Source organism: Anomaloglossus baeobatrachus, chromosome 2 (genome assembly GCF_048569485.1).
Source record: "Anomaloglossus baeobatrachus isolate aAnoBae1 chromosome 2, aAnoBae1.hap1, whole genome shotgun sequence".
NCBI classification, from domain to species: Eukaryota; Metazoa; Chordata; class Amphibia; order Anura; family Aromobatidae; genus Anomaloglossus; species Anomaloglossus baeobatrachus.
Window position 1 is genome coordinate 469843108 of NC_134354.1, and position 20208 is coordinate 469863315.

Sequence of the window (20208 nt, forward strand, 5' to 3'; positions counted from 1 at the left end):
TGAGTTGTCATCCTAATCAAACTTGCTTTCTCCCAGCTCTGAAGTCTCCATACGACCTGCACAGTATGGTGGAACTGAGATGGCTGAGTCTGCAGAGCTGTTCAGTCACACTATAGCCTGGGAATCAGAGGTCTGCTCCCAAGCTACAGTGAGTACAGACCAGGAAATGGTCTGCAGTGATGCCCAGAACCTTTGTGACTCTGATTCAGGCCGTGAGGACCAAGTTTCTGAGCATAATGTTGACCCTTTTTCACCAACTGTAACACCTGTTGTTATAGACAATGAGGAACATTCTGATGACGATGAGACGCAGATACCAGATTGGGATGACAACTTAAATATTCGGTCAGGGCAAGAAGAGGCTCGGTCTGAGGGTGAGGGGAGTGCAAACACAACAATTGATGAGGAAGTTCTAGATCCCACCTACTGTCAACCCACAGTCAGGCACTCGAGGAGGTCAACAGAGGTGGTGGAGGAGGATGCAACTGATGACGAAGTTACCTTGCGCCTTCCTGGACAGAGTCGGAGTACTGGTAGCACATCTACAACTGCATCCTCAGCCACCACTCTGCCTCTGAGCACTAGTCGGGGTGGATCAGCAGGTCGCATGCCCTCTAAGCCTTGCCTAGCCTGGTCCTTTTTTGACATAGCAAAAGATCGCCCAAATTATGTGATCTGTAAAATTTGTCATGATTCTGTTAGTAGAGGTCAAAAACTCAGCAGTTTGACAACTTCTTCCATGAATCGTCACATGAATAAATATCATATGTCCCAGTGGGAAGCTCACCGTGCTGTAATGCGGCCTAGCGGAGCGAACCATCCACCGCCTGCCCCTTCTAGTGCATCCGCGCGCTCTTCATCTTCTAGGACTGTGGGGACAGCTGTCACACCTGGTTTTCCACGCACAACTTCCACCACTGTAACCGCAACAGGCAGTTTGCTTGGTAGGTCGTCAGTTGGTTTGGAAGGGGAAACAAGTGCGTGTGTACAGCTCTCTCAGACATCGATAGCACCAACGTTGGATGAAGGCAACATCATGTCTACGCCTGCACTTTCCTCACAAAGCTGCATTTTTCCAGGGACACCTTACTCAACACCGTCTACACACAGCAGCCAGATCTCTGTCCCTCAGATGTGGACAAATAAAAGGCCATTTCCTGCGACCCATGACAAAGCTAAGAGGTTGACTTTATCCCTCTGTAAGCTCTTGGCTACAGAAATGCTGCCTTTCCGCCTGGTGGACACACAAGATTTTAGAGACCTTATGTCTGTCGCTGTGCCCCAGTACCAGATGCCCAGTCGCCACTACTTCTCTAAAAAAAGGTGTGCCCGCGCTACACCAGCATGTCGCACACAACATCACCGCTATCTTGAGAAACTCTGTGTGTCAACGGGTGCATTTCACCACCGATACTTGGACCAGTAAGCATGGACAGGGACGTTACATGTCGCTGACTGGGCACTGGGTAACTATGGTGATAGATGGTGAAGGGTCTCCTGCACAAGTCTTGCCGTCCCCACGACTTGTGTGTCAATCCTCTGTCTGTCCAAGTTCCGCCACTGCTTCTGCCTCCTCCACCTCATCTGGGTCCTCCACCTCCGCCCCAAGCCTGCCTGGTCAGGCCACCAGCGTTCTCACTGCGCAGAAGGAATCACGCACCCCTCATTACTATGCTGGCAGCAGAGCGCAACGGCATCAGGCGGTCTTTAGCTTGACATGTCTTGGGAATAAGAGTCACACAGCTGAGGAGTTGTGGTCAACTCTGCGGTCCGAGTTTAATAAATGGTTGTCTCCACTCAACCTGCAGCCTGGTAAGGCCGTGTGCGACAATGCTGCAAACCTGGGTGCGGCCCTTCGCCTGGGCAAGGTGACACACGTGCCTTGTATGGCTCACGTGTTGAACCTTGTTGTCCAGCAATTTTTAACACACTATCCCGGCCTAGATGGCCTTCTGACCAGGGCACGAAAACTGTCTGCTCACTTCCGCCGTTAAATTGCCGCAGCTAAGCGAATTGCATCGCTCCAGAAGTCTTTTGGCCTGCCGGTTCATCGCCTGAAATGCGATGTGGCGACACGCTGGAATTCGACTCTCCACATGTTACAGCGACTGTGGCAGCACCGCCGAGCCCTGGTGCAATATGTCATGACGTATAGCCTGGGCCAACGAGCTGCAGAGGTGGGGTAGATCACCCTGATGGAGTGGTCTCAGATCAAGGACCTATGCACCGTTCTGCACAGTTTCGACATGGCGACGAATATGTTTAGCGCTGACAATGCCATTATCAGCATGACAATTCCAGTCATTTACATGCTGGAGCCCACGCTAAACACTATTCGGAGTCAGGGGGTGGGACAACAGGAAGGGGAGGAACTACAGGAGGATTCATATGTGCAAGGGACAACAACATCACCAAGGTCCAGACGTTCATCATCACCAACGCGGCAGGCATGGGACCATGGGGGACAGGGATCAACAAGGGCGCATGGTAGCAGACGAAATGTTGAGGAAGGTGCAGGAGCACATGAAGATATGGATGACGAACTGTCCATGGACATGGAAGACCCAGCGGATGAGGGAGACCTTGGTCAAATTTCAGTTGAAAGAGGTTGGGGGAGATGTCAACAAAGCGTGGACTTGGTCCGCATGGCTGCGCAAGACACATGAGCGCCTTCTTGCTGCACTACCTCCAACATGACCCTCGTATTGTCAAAATTAGTGATGATGACTACTGGCTTGCCACACTATTAGATCCCCGGTACAAGTCCAAATTTTGTGACATAATTCCAGCCATAGAAAGGGACGCACGTATGCAGGAGTATCAGCAGAAGCTGTTACTCGATCTTAGCTCGGCTTTTCCACCAAACAACCGTGCAGGTGCAGGAAGTGAATCTCCCAGTTGTAACTTGACAAACATGGGACGGTCTCGTCATCTTCAACAGTCTACCCGTACCAGTAGCACCGTATCTGGTGCTGGTAACAGCAATTTTATGGAATCTTTTCATAATTTTTTTAGACCGTCCTTTGCAAGGCCACCAGAGACAACAAGTCTGACACATAGTCAACGGCTGGAGAGGATGATACAGGAGTATCTCCAAATGAACATCGATGCCATGACTTTGCAAATGGAGCCTTGCTCATTTTGGGCTTCAAATCTTGAAAAATGGCCAGAGCTCTCCAGTTACGCCTTGGAGATTTTGTCGTGTCCAGCTGCCAGCGTTGTCTCTGAACGTGTCTTCAGTGCTGCTGGGTGTGTGCTGACAGATAAGCGCACACGTCTGTCCAGTGACAATGTAGACAGACTAACGTTCATCAAAATGAACAAGTCATGGATCCACAAGGAATTTACTACCCCTGTGTCATCCTGGGTATAGGAAATGCTTGTGGATTTGGAATGTGCTTGATGCAAATCAAAACATCCTGTTTGCAACTACGGCACAAGTGCTCCCACTGATGGGGTGTCTGTGTGGCCCAATTTTTGGAAAAAAGGGAGACTCCGCTTGGAGTAACCCTTGCTTACAGTGTTTTTAAAAAGGAGCCAAGATGAACAGAGCTGGGATCAGGAAAGAGTTTGCTACCTACCCCGGTGTCATCCTGAGGACGGTTAAGAATGGCATATTTTTGAATGTGCTTGATGCAAATCTAGCTGTGAAGTGTACAACTGGGGCACAACTGCTGCCACTGAAGGGGTGGGTGGGTGTGGGGCCCAATTTTTGGAAAAAAGGGAGACTCCGCTTGGAGTAACCCTTGCTTACATTGTTTTTAAAAATGATCCAAGATGAACAAGTCATGGTTCAGCAAAGACTTTATCTACCTACCCCGGTGTCATCCTGGGGACGGTTAAGAATGGCGTATTTTTGAATGTGCTTGATGCAAATCTAGCTGTGAAGTGTACAACTGGGGCACAACTGCTGCCACTGAAGGGGTGGGTGTGTCTGTGGGGCCCAATTTTTGGAAAAAAGGGAGACTCCGCTTGGAGTAACCCTTGCTTACATTGTTTTTAAAAATGATCCAAGATGAGCAAGTCATGGTTCAGCAAAGACTTTATCTACCTACCCCGGTGTCATCCTGGGGACGGTTAAGAATGGCGTATTTTTGAATGTGCTTGACGCATCTATAAGGGATAAGCAGGTTACCATGCTAAACACCCCTCGTACCATATTTACCTAAATAAAGACGAGAACCACGACTTATTGCAGGAATGGCCACAGCTTTATTTAACCGTATATATGTATACCAAAACTCGTGGCTCAACATGCCACCCAATTGTTAAACTTAACCTTATACATATATACCCGTATAACCAAACCACCGATAGATCCGTCCGAGAGGCCAACCATCATTCCTCACCCCCCGGCCGTAACCTCCAACCGGCCCAGAGGACCACCTCGGCCGTGACCACCCGGCCCAAGGTGAGGGGTAACAACGTTCCATCGTTAATTACCCCTACCCAGAACCTGCGGGACCTCCGCCCACAAGTTCCCATCCAATCCGAAGCCACTCCCCTTGAGCGACTTCGTACCAACAAACTGACTGTCGGTACTCCCAACCTCTCTGACGGACCTATCACCCCGCTGTGACAGCAAACAAATTGGCAAATCAACCTTGTATTTTCTTTTCTTTTTTTTGTTTTTTTATTTTTTTTTTTATATATATAAGGGCGGGCGGGTGGGACACAAACTTTCCGGCGACAAAAGGGGAGGTAATCAGGACACCACCTCTCTTATACCTCCCACAACACCCCCACCCCTTTCCTGCTCCCCTCCAATCCCCCTACAGCTCTCTTCTACCAATCCTATAAGCCCATATATCCCCTATCCCAAATAAACCACTTAACCCCTTCCTAACCTTGCACTCTCCCGATCGTCATGGGGTCCGTTCACCCCTATGGGGCTCACTGCCCTTCTTGACGCATCTATAAGGGATAAGCAGGTTACCATGCTAAACACCCCTCGTACCATATTTACCTAAATAAAGACGAGAACCACGGCTTTAATGCAGGAATGGCCACAGCTTTATTTAACCGTATATATGTATACCAAAACTCGTGGCTCAACATGCCACCCAATTGTTAAACTTAACCTTATACATATATACCCGTATAACCAAACCACTGATAGATCCGTCCGAGAGGCCAACCATCATTCCTAACCCCCCGGCCGTAACTTCCAACCGGCCCAGAGGACCACCTCGGCCGTGACCACCCGGCCCAAGGTGAGGGGTAACAACAGTCCATCGTTAATTACCCCTACCCAGAACCTGCGGGACCTCCGCCCACAAGTTCCCATCCAATCCGAAGCCACTCCCCTTGAGCGACTTCGTACCAACAAACCGACTGTCGGTACTCCCAACCTCTCTGACGGACCTATCACCCCGCCACAGACCGGCCAAGTGACACCCTTACTTGGCCCGGGCCCCCCACACCCCTAGTGCTTGCTCCAGACCATCCCTCAAACCCAACATCCATAAATCTAGACCCACATCTGTCAGATGAACCCCATCTCTCCTTAGATACTGCTCAGTGGACTCCTCCAGTTCTCTATGCCACACCACCAACCCACCATTCCGCGCCACAAACCTGCCAATTGCCCAGTTCAGCTTGCTCCGAGCCCTATTAATACGGTCCACCGACCTACCAAAACGCCACTGTGTCCGAGCTATGATGTCCGACCAAACAATAACAATGCCCGGGAACGCCCTCCACAAATGTAACAGGTCCAGCTTTATGTCCCTTTTCAATTCCCTCGCCAACCTCACTCCCAAATCATTCCCTCCCACGTGTAAAATTAACACATCCGGGTCACGATCCATATGGCTATAATAAGCCACCTCGGGGCGCACTCTACCCCAGGTCATGCCCCGAATTCCAAGCCACTTTACTCGGGCTTCCGTCACCGCCACTCCAAGCTGCCGACCGTCGCGACGAACATCCGCCCGCAACGCTCCCCAATACACATAGGAGTGCCCGAGGATCCACACAAGGCATGGACCTACAAAATACAAAGACCACGAATAAAAACAGCAACAGAACAAGAAAACATATCGCATACCAAAATCAAACCGCAAACAAGGAAACCCACACCCCACAAACCCTCACCTGACCAAGTGAGACCTAATGTACAAGCGAAACCTGGAAGATTCCCACCTCCCAATCCGCCAGATATAATCCTCACTCAAACCCCACCTAGCGGCTTCCGTCGCCGCCCCAATCCGGAAGGAGTGAGACCCGTACTCACTTGGCTCCTCCCCAACCCGTGCTAAAGCCGTCTTCAGCACCGCAATGAATTGGTACCGCGATAAAGCAGATCCATCCATATGCCTCAGAAAAACGCCGGGGTAACCACCGCGCACCCATAAAAACTCCGCAACCTGTACCACCGGGCATAACTGGTGCCCCGTTAATGCAAACAACACTACTAAGTGCCCCCGGCCCCTCTGATCCGTCTTTGAAAAACGAAGCCGACATTCCACCCTGCCCTCCCCCAGCATTACATCCTCCATCAGCAAACCACCCATCGCTTGCTCAGTCGGGCTGACCAATTCACCAATGCGAAAGGCCCCAAAAAACGCCAATACAAAAGCTACCGAAAACAACACCCGCTCATAAGGGGACGAACACAACTCCCTTAAACACCCCACTAAACGAACCAACAATGGCAATGACACCGGCCACCTCATGTCACGCGACTGAGCCCCTTTACGAAAACCCTTCATTGCCTGCCGCACCAGAAAATCCTTAGTCGCATCCCTAACCCCTTGCATCTGAAACAAGAAGGCCAACGCCACCAACTTATAACCAATCACCGAAACGGACCGACCTGCCGAAAACCGAAAACCCCACCTAGCGGCTTCCGTCGCCGCCCCAATCCGGAAGGAGTGAGACCCGTACTCACTTGGCTCCTCCCCAACCCGTGCTAAAGCCGTCTTCAGCACCGCAATGAATTGGTACCGTGTTGGAAGCCAACATGGACAATGTATGTATCATAACGAATTACTGGACTCCATATTGTATCTATCAGCTACCAATATTACCAGGACTGTACATCAAAAGAATCGGCCATGTACAGTGAAGAGTTTCATGGCCATTGAAGAGGCAAGAAGGCCATTGTGTGTTCTGTGATGAACTGACCTTTGTCCTATCAACATGATAAAGGTTGCATCTTCACGTTAATTGAACATGGTGCCTTTAGCCTCTTCGAAGATACACAACACCTGTGGTATTCATGAATTGAATGTCCTGTTTATAGCCTATTAAAATGGATATTGGTAAACAATCCCTTGTTCAAGTGGAATACAAGCCATTGTACTGGAGATGGACATCAGGTCTCCAACCTGAATGGAGTGTAAATCTGTCCTCAGGCTTTGTGATATGAAAGACCTTTGCTATATACCAGGACACTATCCACAGGATCCACAGGTTTGTCAAGACTCCTCTTAATCCTTTAACAAATTGACCTCAGAGAGCCACCTTCAGGAGAGCATTGACATCAACAGCCAAATGCACGTTCCTGGACAACTGAAAAGACTGTGACCTGATTGGATGCTACTAATATGTGGAGGTGTTACAGGGATGGGCACTGTATGGGCCATGTGTGATTGTGTGTCTGATATAAAGGTATCCTACCAAGCTAGTCAGTCTATCCACTTCCCATCTTCCACCACCCTCTCCCATTACCTTTCCCCTTTCATTGTACCCTTTTCCCTTAGTTAGGTTTCCTTTATGTATGTCATTGTAAATTCCCTATTTGTAATAAATCCCCTTTTAAAGATCCAGTAGTTCTTGTTAATTACGATTAACTGGCACCCCAAAACTCAGCAGATTTCTACATTTGGCACCCCAGATGGGACTGTGATTAAATTCCACAGAGAATCCACAAGAAATTAATCTGCTTTAATCCACATTGGAAAAGTGTGGAGATCAAAGAACCGAGGAGTCTGGATCTTGGTAGAAACGGAAATACTGGTGAGTAAAGACTTTCCTTGTAATCTATGTTGTATGTTGCTCCTAATGATTCTGGTGTTGTTGCAGATCAGGCTATGCAGTATGTTGTGTTAGCAGAATGATTCTGAATGCATTTAGTAAAGTTAAATATCATTTGTAGTTGGAAAAGTGGTTTATGTTAAAATCAGACTGAAAGTGAGAAAGTATTGTTTCAAACAGTTAATACCTTTTGAAAGTTTGCATAGTAAGGTCTGGTGTTAAACTCTTTTAGTTAGAAATTTTGTTTTGTGAGTGTTTACAGTTTGTTGCTGAAAATGGAGTTTGTGGAAAAATATGTGAAGAAGTATGCCTCTGCCGTGTACCATGTCAGTGCAGATAAATCTTTACAAGTCCAATATAAGGACTTGATAGCACAATGTAAGAGCTATAATAATAATTTAAATAATAAAGTGCTCAGTAGGAAATTGAAAAAGGAAAAGTTAAGCAATGAGATTTCTGTGTTGATTAAGATAAAGGAATTGGCTGATTTGAAAGAAGCAAATTGGTGGAAGCAAAGGCTACAAATGAAAGAGGATATAGACAAAATTAGTGATTCTGTTGTAGAAATTTCTGATAATACTACCAGTGAAATACATGGTTTACAATCAGATGTAAGTGAATTAGCTGTGAGAAATAGGAAGTTGGAGGAACAATTGAAGGAGTGTAGACTGAGCTCCACTTCACAAGCAACTCAGGTGTGCTCTTTAGAACTGAAAATTAGTCAAATGGAGAAGTTAATTGCAACTTTGGAAAGGCAACTGGATGAAGCTAAATGTCAATTGCATAACAAAGAGCAATATATTCAGTCTCTTAAATCAAAGATATGCAGTCTGGAGACAGTCAATGTGTGTACTCTTTCTAATGAAGATACAAGAGATGTCAGATATAGATCTCCATTGGTTGATTGCAATCCATTGCTCACTATTTCTGAAAAGCTTCACCTGTGTCAACTTCTTGGTAAGTTTGACTCAGATATTTCTCCAGTTATTCTATCTAATAGATTTGAGGCTGTGGTCCAGCAATATAATCTGAACAATAAAAATGCTTGGTCTCTGCTCCAAGCTTGGCTCCCAGGACCACTGGCAGCACAGCTAAGATCTGAACAAATGGGTGATAACTGTACAGGTGCAGAGCTAAGAAGGAAGGAATTGCAACGTATCATAGGTGGAAGAGATACTAGGGGTGAAAAGACCTTAGCAATTTCCAGATTCAGGCGATATGATGATCCTACACTCTTCTGTAATAATTATCTGGCTCTATACAGAACTGTTTACAATTGTCTAGATATGTCTCAGGATGATGCTAGTTTTCTGTATTCAATGGCAAATCGTTGTAACGTGGATTACACCACAAGAGTAACTCTAAGGAATACCAACTCCTTTGAAAACTTTGTAAATATACTCAGGGACTGGTGTAATGAGTCAAAAGAGCAGTATGAAACATCAGAAAATGTATCTGCTATGTATAGACCTAAGAGAAGAGGATATGTTAGATATTGTTATAAATGTGGCAGTCCAGGACACATTAAACGTTATTGTAATACACCTGACATATACCCAGAGCCAAAGAGCCATTCATTGCTCCAGGAGATTGATAGTGTTGAGGCTGAGGAGGAACTAGCCACCAACAATACACAATTTACAGAGATATATGAAAAGATATGTGAGATAAAAGCCCACACTGATACCACTGCACCAAAGCCGCAGACAATGCAGAGCCCAAAGCCTGAGAAAGGAGAGACTGGAAAACAGCAGGAGACACCATATTGTAGACCACAAAAGGAAGATGCCAATGTCCCTGTGTTCAGTCTATTGGAAAGTCAATTATTCTGTCTATTCTGGAGCTGGTCACAAATTGCTCTACCACTCTTGTTAACTAACACAACACAATGTACCAATACGGTTGGGTAAACAGTGACGTTTTTAGGCTGTCAAGTTAGTTGTGACCCTATTAACATATGGATAGGATAAAAGGTATGTCTTCTATTTGATTTGGACTTGATCTAATTATGTTTTGTGTTTATTTTTAGACTGGAGACCAATTGTCACCTGATATCAGAGCAAGGAGAATAACCAATGTGTTTTGTTCAACAGGTCTTTTACAACACAGTATCCATGGATGAATCTGATTATTTCTTTCTACAATTATTACTTTATGTAATTTCATATGGCCAATATGTTTTTTAAAGTCCACGTGGTTTAGACAATGAGCTCAAAATTAAACGTTTAATTAATTGTTTGCAAACAATTAAACAAGTAATCATCCCATTGTGATGATGGGGTACTGTATTAAGCTAATAGTCGTTTGTTTGTATTGTATGTATGTTCTTTAACTTGTTTCACAGGTAACCATTTTAAATCAGGACCTGAAGTTGGATATATAAATTATATGATAATGCCAACCAATGTAAAGCTATGGTTTCTGTGTAAATCTGCAGAACCACCTGAACCCCTTTATTGACATATATTCATCATGAGACAGATAAAGTTGAGTTAACTCTAATTGTTCTATGTTTGTCTGTTTTGTGTTGTCCTGTGCAGTGCATTGTGTCACGGTTTTATTTTGTTCTTAATATTTTTGCTACTCAAGAATAGTAATTTTTTTTTTTATATATATACATACATATTTTTTTTTTATTTAATATTTTTCTTACCTCATTTTTTTTTTTTTGTTTTCCGCCTTTATCTTTATTTGGTACAATCGTTAGTACCAAAGGGGCGTTTAGTATATGTCTATGGAGGTTAATTATTTTAAAAAAAAAATTCTTTCAAGTTAGATTTTTGCTAACTGCACATACTTGCAAGTAAAAAGTGCTCAGGTTAATTTTTTTTTCTCTTGTAAAATAAACTCGATATGTAGTTGACAACTGCTAAGAATCTGATACTGCTCTTGTTCTTTATTTCCAGGATCTCTGATGGAGCAAAAGTTAACTTATCAAATTTGCATCCTGGATGAGCTATGATTTGAAGGCAATTGGATTAATAATCTTTAAGGAAGATTTCTTGCGATCTTGTGACATGAATTAATTTATATCTGAAAGCTAATAAAAGACAATGTGTTCGAATGTAAACCAATCATATATATATGCAAGATGGAAGCATTGATAACACAGAGTGCCTAAGTTATCATAATAATCTACTAATTCCATCAGCCCGTGTGATCTATGTACAGCACATTCTAATAAGCAACAAAAAGGTGCTTTTAATGGGACACGAGACACGCTTTTACCAACTAATACCTTGTACGGTGGTACAATGTAAATGTGAGAAAATCACCAACAATATGCAATGTGATAAATCTACTCAAAAGCTAAGGGAATTGTTTTAAAGTATGACAAGTAAACATCATGATTGTCATTCCTTCTATATCGTTAACTTGGAGGGCTTAAGACTACCTCTCAGTGCTAATTTAGTTTAAAATATATAGATTTTTAAATTTGTATATGTTAAATGGATGCACATTGTACTGGTAGAAATGTTGACATATATTGCTATATACATATAATAATATAATATAATCTTGTATTATTGTTTTATATATGTTGGAAGCCAACATGGACAATGTATGTATCATAACGAATTACTGGACTCCATATTGTATCTATCAGCTACCAATATTACCAGGACTGTACATCAAAAGAATCGGCCATGTACAGTGAAGAGTTTCATGGCCATTGAAGAGGCAAGAAGGCCATTGTGTGTTCTGTGATGAACTGACCTTTGTCCTATCAACATGATAAAGGTTGCATCTTCACGTTAATTGAACATGGTGCCTTTAGCCTCTTCGAAGATACACAACACCTGTGGTATTCATGAATTGAATGTCCTGTTTATAGCCTATTAAAATGGATATTGGTAAACAATCCCTTGTTCAAGTGGAATACAAGCCATTGTACTGGAGATGGACATCAGGTCTCCAACCTGAATGGAGTGTAAATCTGTCCTCAGGCTTTGTGATATGAAAGACCTTTGCTATATACCAGGACACTATCCACAGGATCCACAGGTTTGTCAAGACTCCTCTTAATCCTTTAACAAATTGACCTCAGAGAGCCACCTTCAGGAGAGCATTGACATCAACAGCCAAATGCACGTTCCTGGACAACTGAAAAGACTGTGACCTGATTGGATGCTACTAATATGTGGAGGTGTTACAGGGATGGGCACTGTATGGGCCATGTGTGATTGTGTGTCTGATATAAAGGTATCCTACCAAGCTAGTCAGTCTATCCACTTCCCATCTTCCACCACCCTCTCCCATTACCTTTCCCCTTTCATTGTACCCTTTTCCCTTAGTTAGGTTTCCTTTATGTATGTCATTGTAAATTCCCTATTTGTAATAAATCCCCTTTTAAAGATCCAGTAGTTCTTGTTAATTACGATTAACTGGCACCCCAAAACTCAGCAGATTCGACTGTCGGTACTCCCAACCTCTCTGACGGACCTATCACCCCGCCACAGACCGGCCAAGTGACACCCTTACTTGGCCCGGGCCCCCCACACCCCTAGTGCTTGCTCCAGACCATCCCTCAAACCCAACATCCATAAATCTAGACCCACATCTGTCAGATGAACCCCATCTCTCCTTAGATACTGCTCAGTGGACTCCTCCAGTTCTCTATGCCACACCACCAACCCACCATTCCGCGCCACAAACCTGCCAATTGCCCGGTTCAGCTTGCTCCGAGCCCTATTAATACGGTCCACCGACCTACCAAAACGCCACTGTGTCCGAGCTATGATGTCCGACCAAACAATAACAATGCCCGGGAACGCCCTCCACAAATGTAACAGGTCCAGCTTTATGTCCCTTTTCAATTCCCTCGCCAACCTCACTCCCAAATCATTCCCTCCCACGTGTAAAATTAACACATCCGGGTCACGATCCATATGGCTATAATAAGCCACCTCGGGGCGCACTCTACCCCAGGTCATGCCCCGAATTCCAAGCCACTTTACTCGGGCTTCCGTCACCGCCACTCCAAGCTGCCGACCGTCGCGACGAACATCCGCCCGCAACGCTCCCCAATACACATAGGAGTGCCCGAGGATCCACACAAGGCATGGACCTACAAAATACAAAGACCACGAATAAAAACAGCAACAGAACAAGAAAACATATCGCATACCAAAATCAAACCGCAAACAAGGAAACCCACACCCCACAAACCCTCACCTGACCAAGTGAGACCTAATGTACAAGCGAAACCTGGAAGATTCCCACCTCCCAATCCGCCAGATATAATCCTCACTCAAACCCCACCTAGCGGCTTCCGTCGCCGCCCCAATCCGGAAGGAGTGAGACCCGTACTCACTTGGCTCCTCCCCAACCCGTGCTAAAGCCGTCTTCAGCACCGCAATGAATTGGTACCGCGATAAAGCAGATCCATCCATATGCCTCAGAAAAACGCCGGGGTAACCACCGCGCACCCATAAAAACTCCGCAACCTGTACCACCGGGCATAACTGGTGCCCCGTTAATGCAAACAACACTACTAAGTGCCCCCGGCCCCTCTGATCCGTCTTTGAAAAACGAAGCCGACATTCCACCCTGCCCTCCCCCAGCATTACATCCTCCATCAGCAAACCACCCATCGCTTGCTCAGTCGGGCTGACCAATTCACCAATGCGAAAGGCCCCAAAAAACGCCAATACAAAAGCTACCGAAAACAACACCCGCTCATAAGGGGACGAACACAACTCCCTTAAACACCCCACTAAACGAACCAACAATGGCAATGACACCGGCCACCTCATGTCACGCGACTGAGCCCCTTTACGAAAACCCTTCATTGCCTGCCGCACCAGAAAATCCTTAGTCGCATCCCTAACCCCTTGCATCTGAAACAAGAAGGCCAACGCCACCAACTTATAACCAATCACCGAAACGGACCGACCTGCCGAAAAATCCCCACTAATTAACGTCAGGACCCCCAACACTCGGCCCCTATAACCTGGCTCCTTAAAGTCCCCACTTTCCAACTCTGCCCATTCCTCCCAAACTGCCTGGTATCTGCACCAAGTAGCTTCGGTCACCGATCTCCTAATTGCTTCAAATGCTATACCGATGCCAGGCCCCACAACCATTCCGGGCAGGGTTCTCCATCCACGTCCGCTCCCGGCACCAGCCTCCTGAACCTGCAAAACTGAAACCGTGATAGCGCGTCAGCCACCTCGTTTTGAACTCCGGGCACATGCCGAGCAACCACGCAAATGTTTAACTCTAAGCAGCGCAACACCAAATGCCTTAAATACCCCACAACCGGTGGAGATTTTGCCGACAGCACATTGATGCAATGCACCACCGCCATGTTGTCACAATACATGCAAACCCGTCTTCCGGAAAAAGCGGGGCCCCACAACGCCACAATAATGGGAAACAGTTCAAGCAGCGCCAAATTCTTTACCAAACCTTTTTCCACCCAAAGCTGCGGCCACTTTCCCACACACCAGTGCGTCTGAAAAAGTGCTCCAAAACCCGTCGCGCCAGCTGCATCAGTAAACAATTCCAACTGGCTATTGGACAATGCCCTGCTCATCCAAAAGGTCCGACCATTATACCGGTCCAAAAAATCCTCCCAGACCAACAAATCCCCCTTCATCACCTTAGTCACTCTGACAAAGTGATTCGGCGCTTTTACCCCCGCGGTTGCGCTCGCCAGTCTCCTATTAAATATCCGCCCCATCTGCATAATGTGACAAGCGAAATTCAATTTTCCGAGCACTGACTGCAACTCCTGCAACCGCACCTTCTTAGCCCGAGAATTAAACGCACCGACGCCTTCAAATCCAAAAGCTTCCCGTCCGGCAACCGGCATTCCATCGCCAATGTATCAATTTCGATACCTAAGAAACACAGGGCCGTCACCGGCCCTTCCGTTTTTTCTTTCGCCAAGGGAATGCCGAGGCTCCCCGCGATCCGCTCTAACGTGAATAACAACAAGGCGCAAACCGAAGAGCCCGCCGGACCCACGCAAAAGAAATCATCCAAATAGTGAATCACTGAATGAACTCCTGCCACCTCCTTGACTACCCATTCCACAAAAGTACTAAATGCCTCAAAATAAGCACACGAAATGGAACAGCCCATTGGCAGGCAGCGATCCACATAGTATTCACCATCCCACATACACCCTAAGAGATGAAGGCTCTCTGGATGCACCAGGAGTAAACGAAAAGCTGCTTCCACATCCGCCTTTGCCATCAGAGCCCCCCGCCCTGCAACCCTTACCAACTCCAAGGCCTTATCGAACGATACATGACATACCGCCGACAACTCTGGTGATATCCTATCATTCACCGACAATCCCGCCGGATAAGATAAATGATGAATGAGCCGAAATTTGTTCGGCTCCTTCTTAGGTACCACCCCAAGGGGGGAAATCCTTAAGTTGGAGAATGGCGGGTCCTGGAATGGGCCCGCCATCCTCCCCAAATCCACCTCCTTTTGCAGCTTTTCCTTCACCACCGCCGGATGCTCTTTCGCGGACCTCAAATTCCCCGGGCGAAACACCAGCGTCTCAGATTCAAACGGAATCCGAAAACCCTCCGTAAAACCATGTGCCAACAACTCCGCCGCCCGAACATCCGGGTATCTATTTAAATAGGGAAGCATCGCCTCTACCCTCACTGGCATCCTCCCTTTTTCCAGACCCCTCCCCCGCCTTTCCTTTTCCTTTCTTGAAGCACCTGGCCAAGGAGTGGGACCCTCCACATCCGGAACACTCATGTTTGAACCGACATGAGGCCCCGAACTTACACTGTCCCTCGTTATATTGCCAACAAGCCCCCTTTTTCTGTCCAGCCGGGGACCCGCCGCTCGCACCCGGGCTCCCGGCACCCCCTCGAAAGGGCTGAGCCGGAGCCGTCATTAACCGCATCCACAAAGAAATATCCTTGTGACCCCACTGGACACCCGGCCGCAGAGCCTTCCGTTGCCGGAACTGCTCGTCATATCTTAACCACCGTAAACCGCCGTACACTCTATACGCCTCCCCTATCGCGTCCATATATCCAAATAGGGCGGAACAATGCTCCGGCTCCTTTTCCCCGATCATGCTGGCTAAGATCGCAAAGGCCTGTAGCCAGTTAGTAAACGTCCTCGGGATCAACCTATACCTTCATTTTTCTTCGTCCTCTTTCTCCTTTTTTGTATCACTGGGTTTCACCTTATCCAAATTAAACTTCTCCAAGGGAAGCAGGGAAAAAATTTCCACATACTCCCCTTTCCAAATCTTTTCCCTCACCTCCTTTTTCAAATGAACCCCTAACTGACTTTCAAAACACACATAAATTTCACTCCGCGCCCTATCATCCAACCGCACAACCTCATCCTCCTTTTCTTTTTCCTTTTCCGCCTCCTTACTCGCACCCACGTCAGCCACCCCACCGGCCGCCTGTCCCGCACCTACCGCCGAGGTAGGGTCCCGCGCCGCAACCTCGCGCACCGGCGCCTCTGTCTGCACCACCTCCGAGGGGCCCACCCACGCCCCCACCGGAGCCCCAGGCCCAATCCGACTAACCCGCTCCGCAGACAACCCCTGCAATACCCCCAAAAGCTGCCCCCAAAACTCCGGGCCCGGTAAACCAGACTGTCCGACCGCACCCGCCCCCTGTGTAACGCTTCCCGTGGAGGAACCCCCGCCCGCACTACCCACAGCATTAAACATTTCTGTCGTCCGCTCACCAGGCTGCCGTTGAACCGAAGCCGGAACAGCCGTGCCACGATCTTCCTGCTGCCGCTCCGTCCGACCTGCCGCTGCCATCGCTCCTTCTTCCTCGCCGGAGTCTGACATGCTGCCGAAGTCTTCAGGGGGGACCAGCGAGGGGACAGCCCGCACCTGGCGGCCGTCAACCCCCACAATCACTGCATCGTCCGGGCGACTCCTGCTAGACCTCTTCCTTTTTGCACGACGTGGCGCCCTGCCGCCGTCCCTCCTCGCCGTTCTCATGTCCGACTGCTGCGCCGCCGCTTCTCCCGCCGCTCTCAGTGGGCTCCCACCCTGCCGACTGCAGGAAGGCCGTCCTGAATTTGACCCTCGCTGGGAACACCCCCCAGCCCGATCCTCGCTGGGGGGGACCGTAATTGTGGACTTCAGCCGTGCCTGCGGGCCACCGTACCCCTCCTCCGATCTCCTCACATCGCCGCTCCCATCCGCACCCGCCCTCCGTCCTGTAGCTCTCCCCTGCAGCCTGCAGGGAGTCTCCTCCGTTGGTCTTGGACGCCGGGCTCCACCCCCGGCCGGCACTTCACTGGGGGCTGCCGTTACCGCTGCTCCGGTCTGGAGCTGTGCAGGCCACGGACCGGAACTGGGCCTCGCCGAAGCTCCGCCCACCCCCGACCCGCGGGATTTCCGACGAGGACTCCTCCCGGCGGCCGGCAGCTCCACTTGGTAAGTAGCAGGGCTCCACTGCCCCGGAGGGTCCCCGCAGGGGCTCCTGGATCGCACTCTTCCCCCCAGCTGGGGGAGTAGCGCTCCGGCGGTCGCGCCCTCCGAGCACGTAGCAGTGGCCCGGGCGCAGGAGCAGCAGGCAGAACCGCTGCCGCAGAGCGTCCACGCCTAGGACCTCAGAGGCCCCACGCACCATCTCCAGCAGCTCATGCAGGTCAGACATCGCAGCAGGCAGCACACACGTCCTGGGGACACAAACTTTCCGGCGACAAAAGGGGAGGTAATCAGGACACCACCTCTCTTATACCTCCCACAACACCCCCACCTCTTTCCTGCTCCCCTCCAATCCCCCTAAAGCTCTCTTCTACCAATCCTATAAGCCCATATATCCGCTATCCCAAATTAACCACTTAACCCCTTCCTAACCCACTGCCCTTCTTGATGCAAATCTAGCTGTGAATTGTACAACTGGGGCACAACTGATGCCACTGAAGGGGTGGGTGTGTCTGTGGGGCCCAATTTTTGGAAAAAAGGGAGACTCCGCTTGGAGTAACCCTTGCTTACATTGTTTTTAAAAATGATCCAAGATGAACAAGTAATGGTTCAGCAAAGACTTTATCTACCTACCCCGGTGTCATCCTGGGGACGGTTAAGAATGGCGTATTTTTGAATGTGCTTGATGCAAATCTAGCTGTGAAGTGTACAACTGGGGCACAACTGCTGCCACTGAAGGGGTGGGTGTGTGTGGGGCCCAATTTTTGGAAAAAAAAGGGAGACTCCGCTTGGAGTAACCCTTGCTTACATTGTTTTTAAAAATGATCCAAGATGAACAAGTCATGGTTCAGCAAAGACTTTATCTACCTAGCCCGGTGTCATCCTGGGGACGGTTAAGTATGGCGTATTTTTTAATGTGCTTGATGCAAATCTAGCTGTGAAGTGTACAACTGGGGCACAAGTGCTGCCACTGAAGTGGTGGGTGTGTGTGGGGCCCAATTTTTGGAAAAAAAGGGAGACTCCGCTTGGAGTAACCCTTGTTTACACTGTTTTTAAAAATGATCCAAGATGAACAGAGCTGGGATCAGGAAAGACTTTGCTACCTACCCCGGTGTCATCCTGGGGACGGTTAAGTATGGCGTATTTTTGAATGTGCTTGATTAAAATCTAGCTGTGAAGTGTACAACTGGGGCACAAGTGCTGCCACTGATGGGGTGTGTGTTTGGCCCAATTTTTGCAAAAAAGGGAGACTCCGCTTGGAGTCACCTTGTGGTGTTTTACATGATTTTAGAAGGGCGTGCCATGCCTATATCTGTGTCTCCTCCTCTTTTTCCTTGTCCAGCTCTTTTGTTTTTGCATGAGTATATGTCCTTGTCACTTTCCCATGTGTTTGTGTTGTGTTGTGAGTTGTTTGTCACCTTTTGGACACCTTTGAGGGTGTTTTCTAGGTGTTTTTATGTGTTTGTGAATGCCTGCCATTGTTTCCTATGTGGTTCGAGCTCGGTTCGTCGAACGTTCGACGAACCGAACTCGAACGAGACCTCCGTTCGACGAACCGAACTCGAGCCGAACCACGACCGGTTCGCTCATCTCTATTTATGACTCTTCAGCAGTGTGTGAAATAGTGCTGGGCATTTTTGGGGAGATCAAACCGCCCAAATCAAATTGCAAACTGTTTAAATTTGCGATGACTTGTGAATACCAGGAAATTTGACTCAAAGGTTATTCTCCGAGAATTGAACCACTCATCTCAACTGCAGTGTAATGCAGAGCAGCACCTATTCTAGTGACCAGAAGATGATGTGCATTACCCAAAAGTAGATACTAAACAATAGATTGGGCAGTTGTCATGACCATGCCTGTAGGCCCATCGTCCTGCAGAGCCAGTTTCTCACCTTGCACTACTGGCCAGCCACCTGCAGAGCTGGCATACCCCGTGCGATCCCCTCTGGGTTTTCAGCCTCTCCCTGACCATGGGGGAGGGGTCCTTCTAACCTCGATTGGGACCTTCCTCCACTTGATAGCAGAGGCGACCCTGCTGCCATGCTGTCAGTGATATTTCCGGCTTTGGTTAGTGCTCAGCTAGTGCTCGGCTCGTGTCTTCCCTGATCCTCTTCCACTATCACTCCCCTCCTCCAGCCCTCCTGACTACCTTCCTGCGCTAGTGTCTGCTTTCCCTGATCTCCTGTTATGTCGGAACCAGAGTCTGCTCCAGCGACTTCTACTTTGATCACCAGGCGACGCCGTGGATAGTGCTGGTGATGGGAGAGGAGTCGATGCCAGCGGCGCTGGTGGGTGCAGGCTCCGCTCATCCAGTGGGCTGGGTTTCCTTGGGATCTGCAGTACCACTGGCTGACTGTAGGTGGCATGTGTCTTCCAGGGGAAGTCACCATTATTCAGCTACAAGCAATGGGAAGACACCATACCCTTCTTATTTCCCCTCCTGTGTGCTGACCACTGCCAGAGATAGTTCTGTATTCCTGGTTCCTGACCCGCCCTGTTCTGTTTAGTGATCCTGGTGTTCTGACTTCTGCTTGTTTCCTGACTACCCTACTGCCTGTTGTTTATGTTCCTCGCTGCCTGATCCGGATTTGACCTCTGATTTGTTTTTTGATTATGTCCTTACATGCCGATTCTGTCCCTGTTTTGCATTTACAAGTTCGACCCTTCTTACCTACTACTCTCATCAGACTGCAGCCTTCCACAGGTATTGATAACCTTGGGTCCTGTGTAATTCCAAATCCCTGTATAGAGGTTAAAGGGTTCATCAAGGAACCTCCCTGTGACACCCACCCTTCTCACCTCCATGTCTCTGCCTGTCCTGGTGTATTGCCCAAACTCCC

At 48.1% G+C, this 20208-nt stretch overlaps 2 protein-coding genes across 2 annotated transcripts in view; one reads left to right on the forward strand and one right to left on the reverse strand.

Annotated features, from left to right (window-relative positions):
* Positions 1 to 20208, reverse strand: part of LOC142291659 (uncharacterized) — a 1021181-nt gene that overhangs the window by 83728 nt on the left and 917245 nt on the right. The window lies entirely within an intron of this gene.
* On the forward strand, positions 8256 to 9890 carry LOC142292411 (posterior protein-like). The gene has a single exon (XM_075337758.1). It carries the CDS (start codon positions 8256 to 8258, stop codon positions 9888 to 9890), a length of 1635 nt encoding a protein of 544 aa, XP_075193873.1.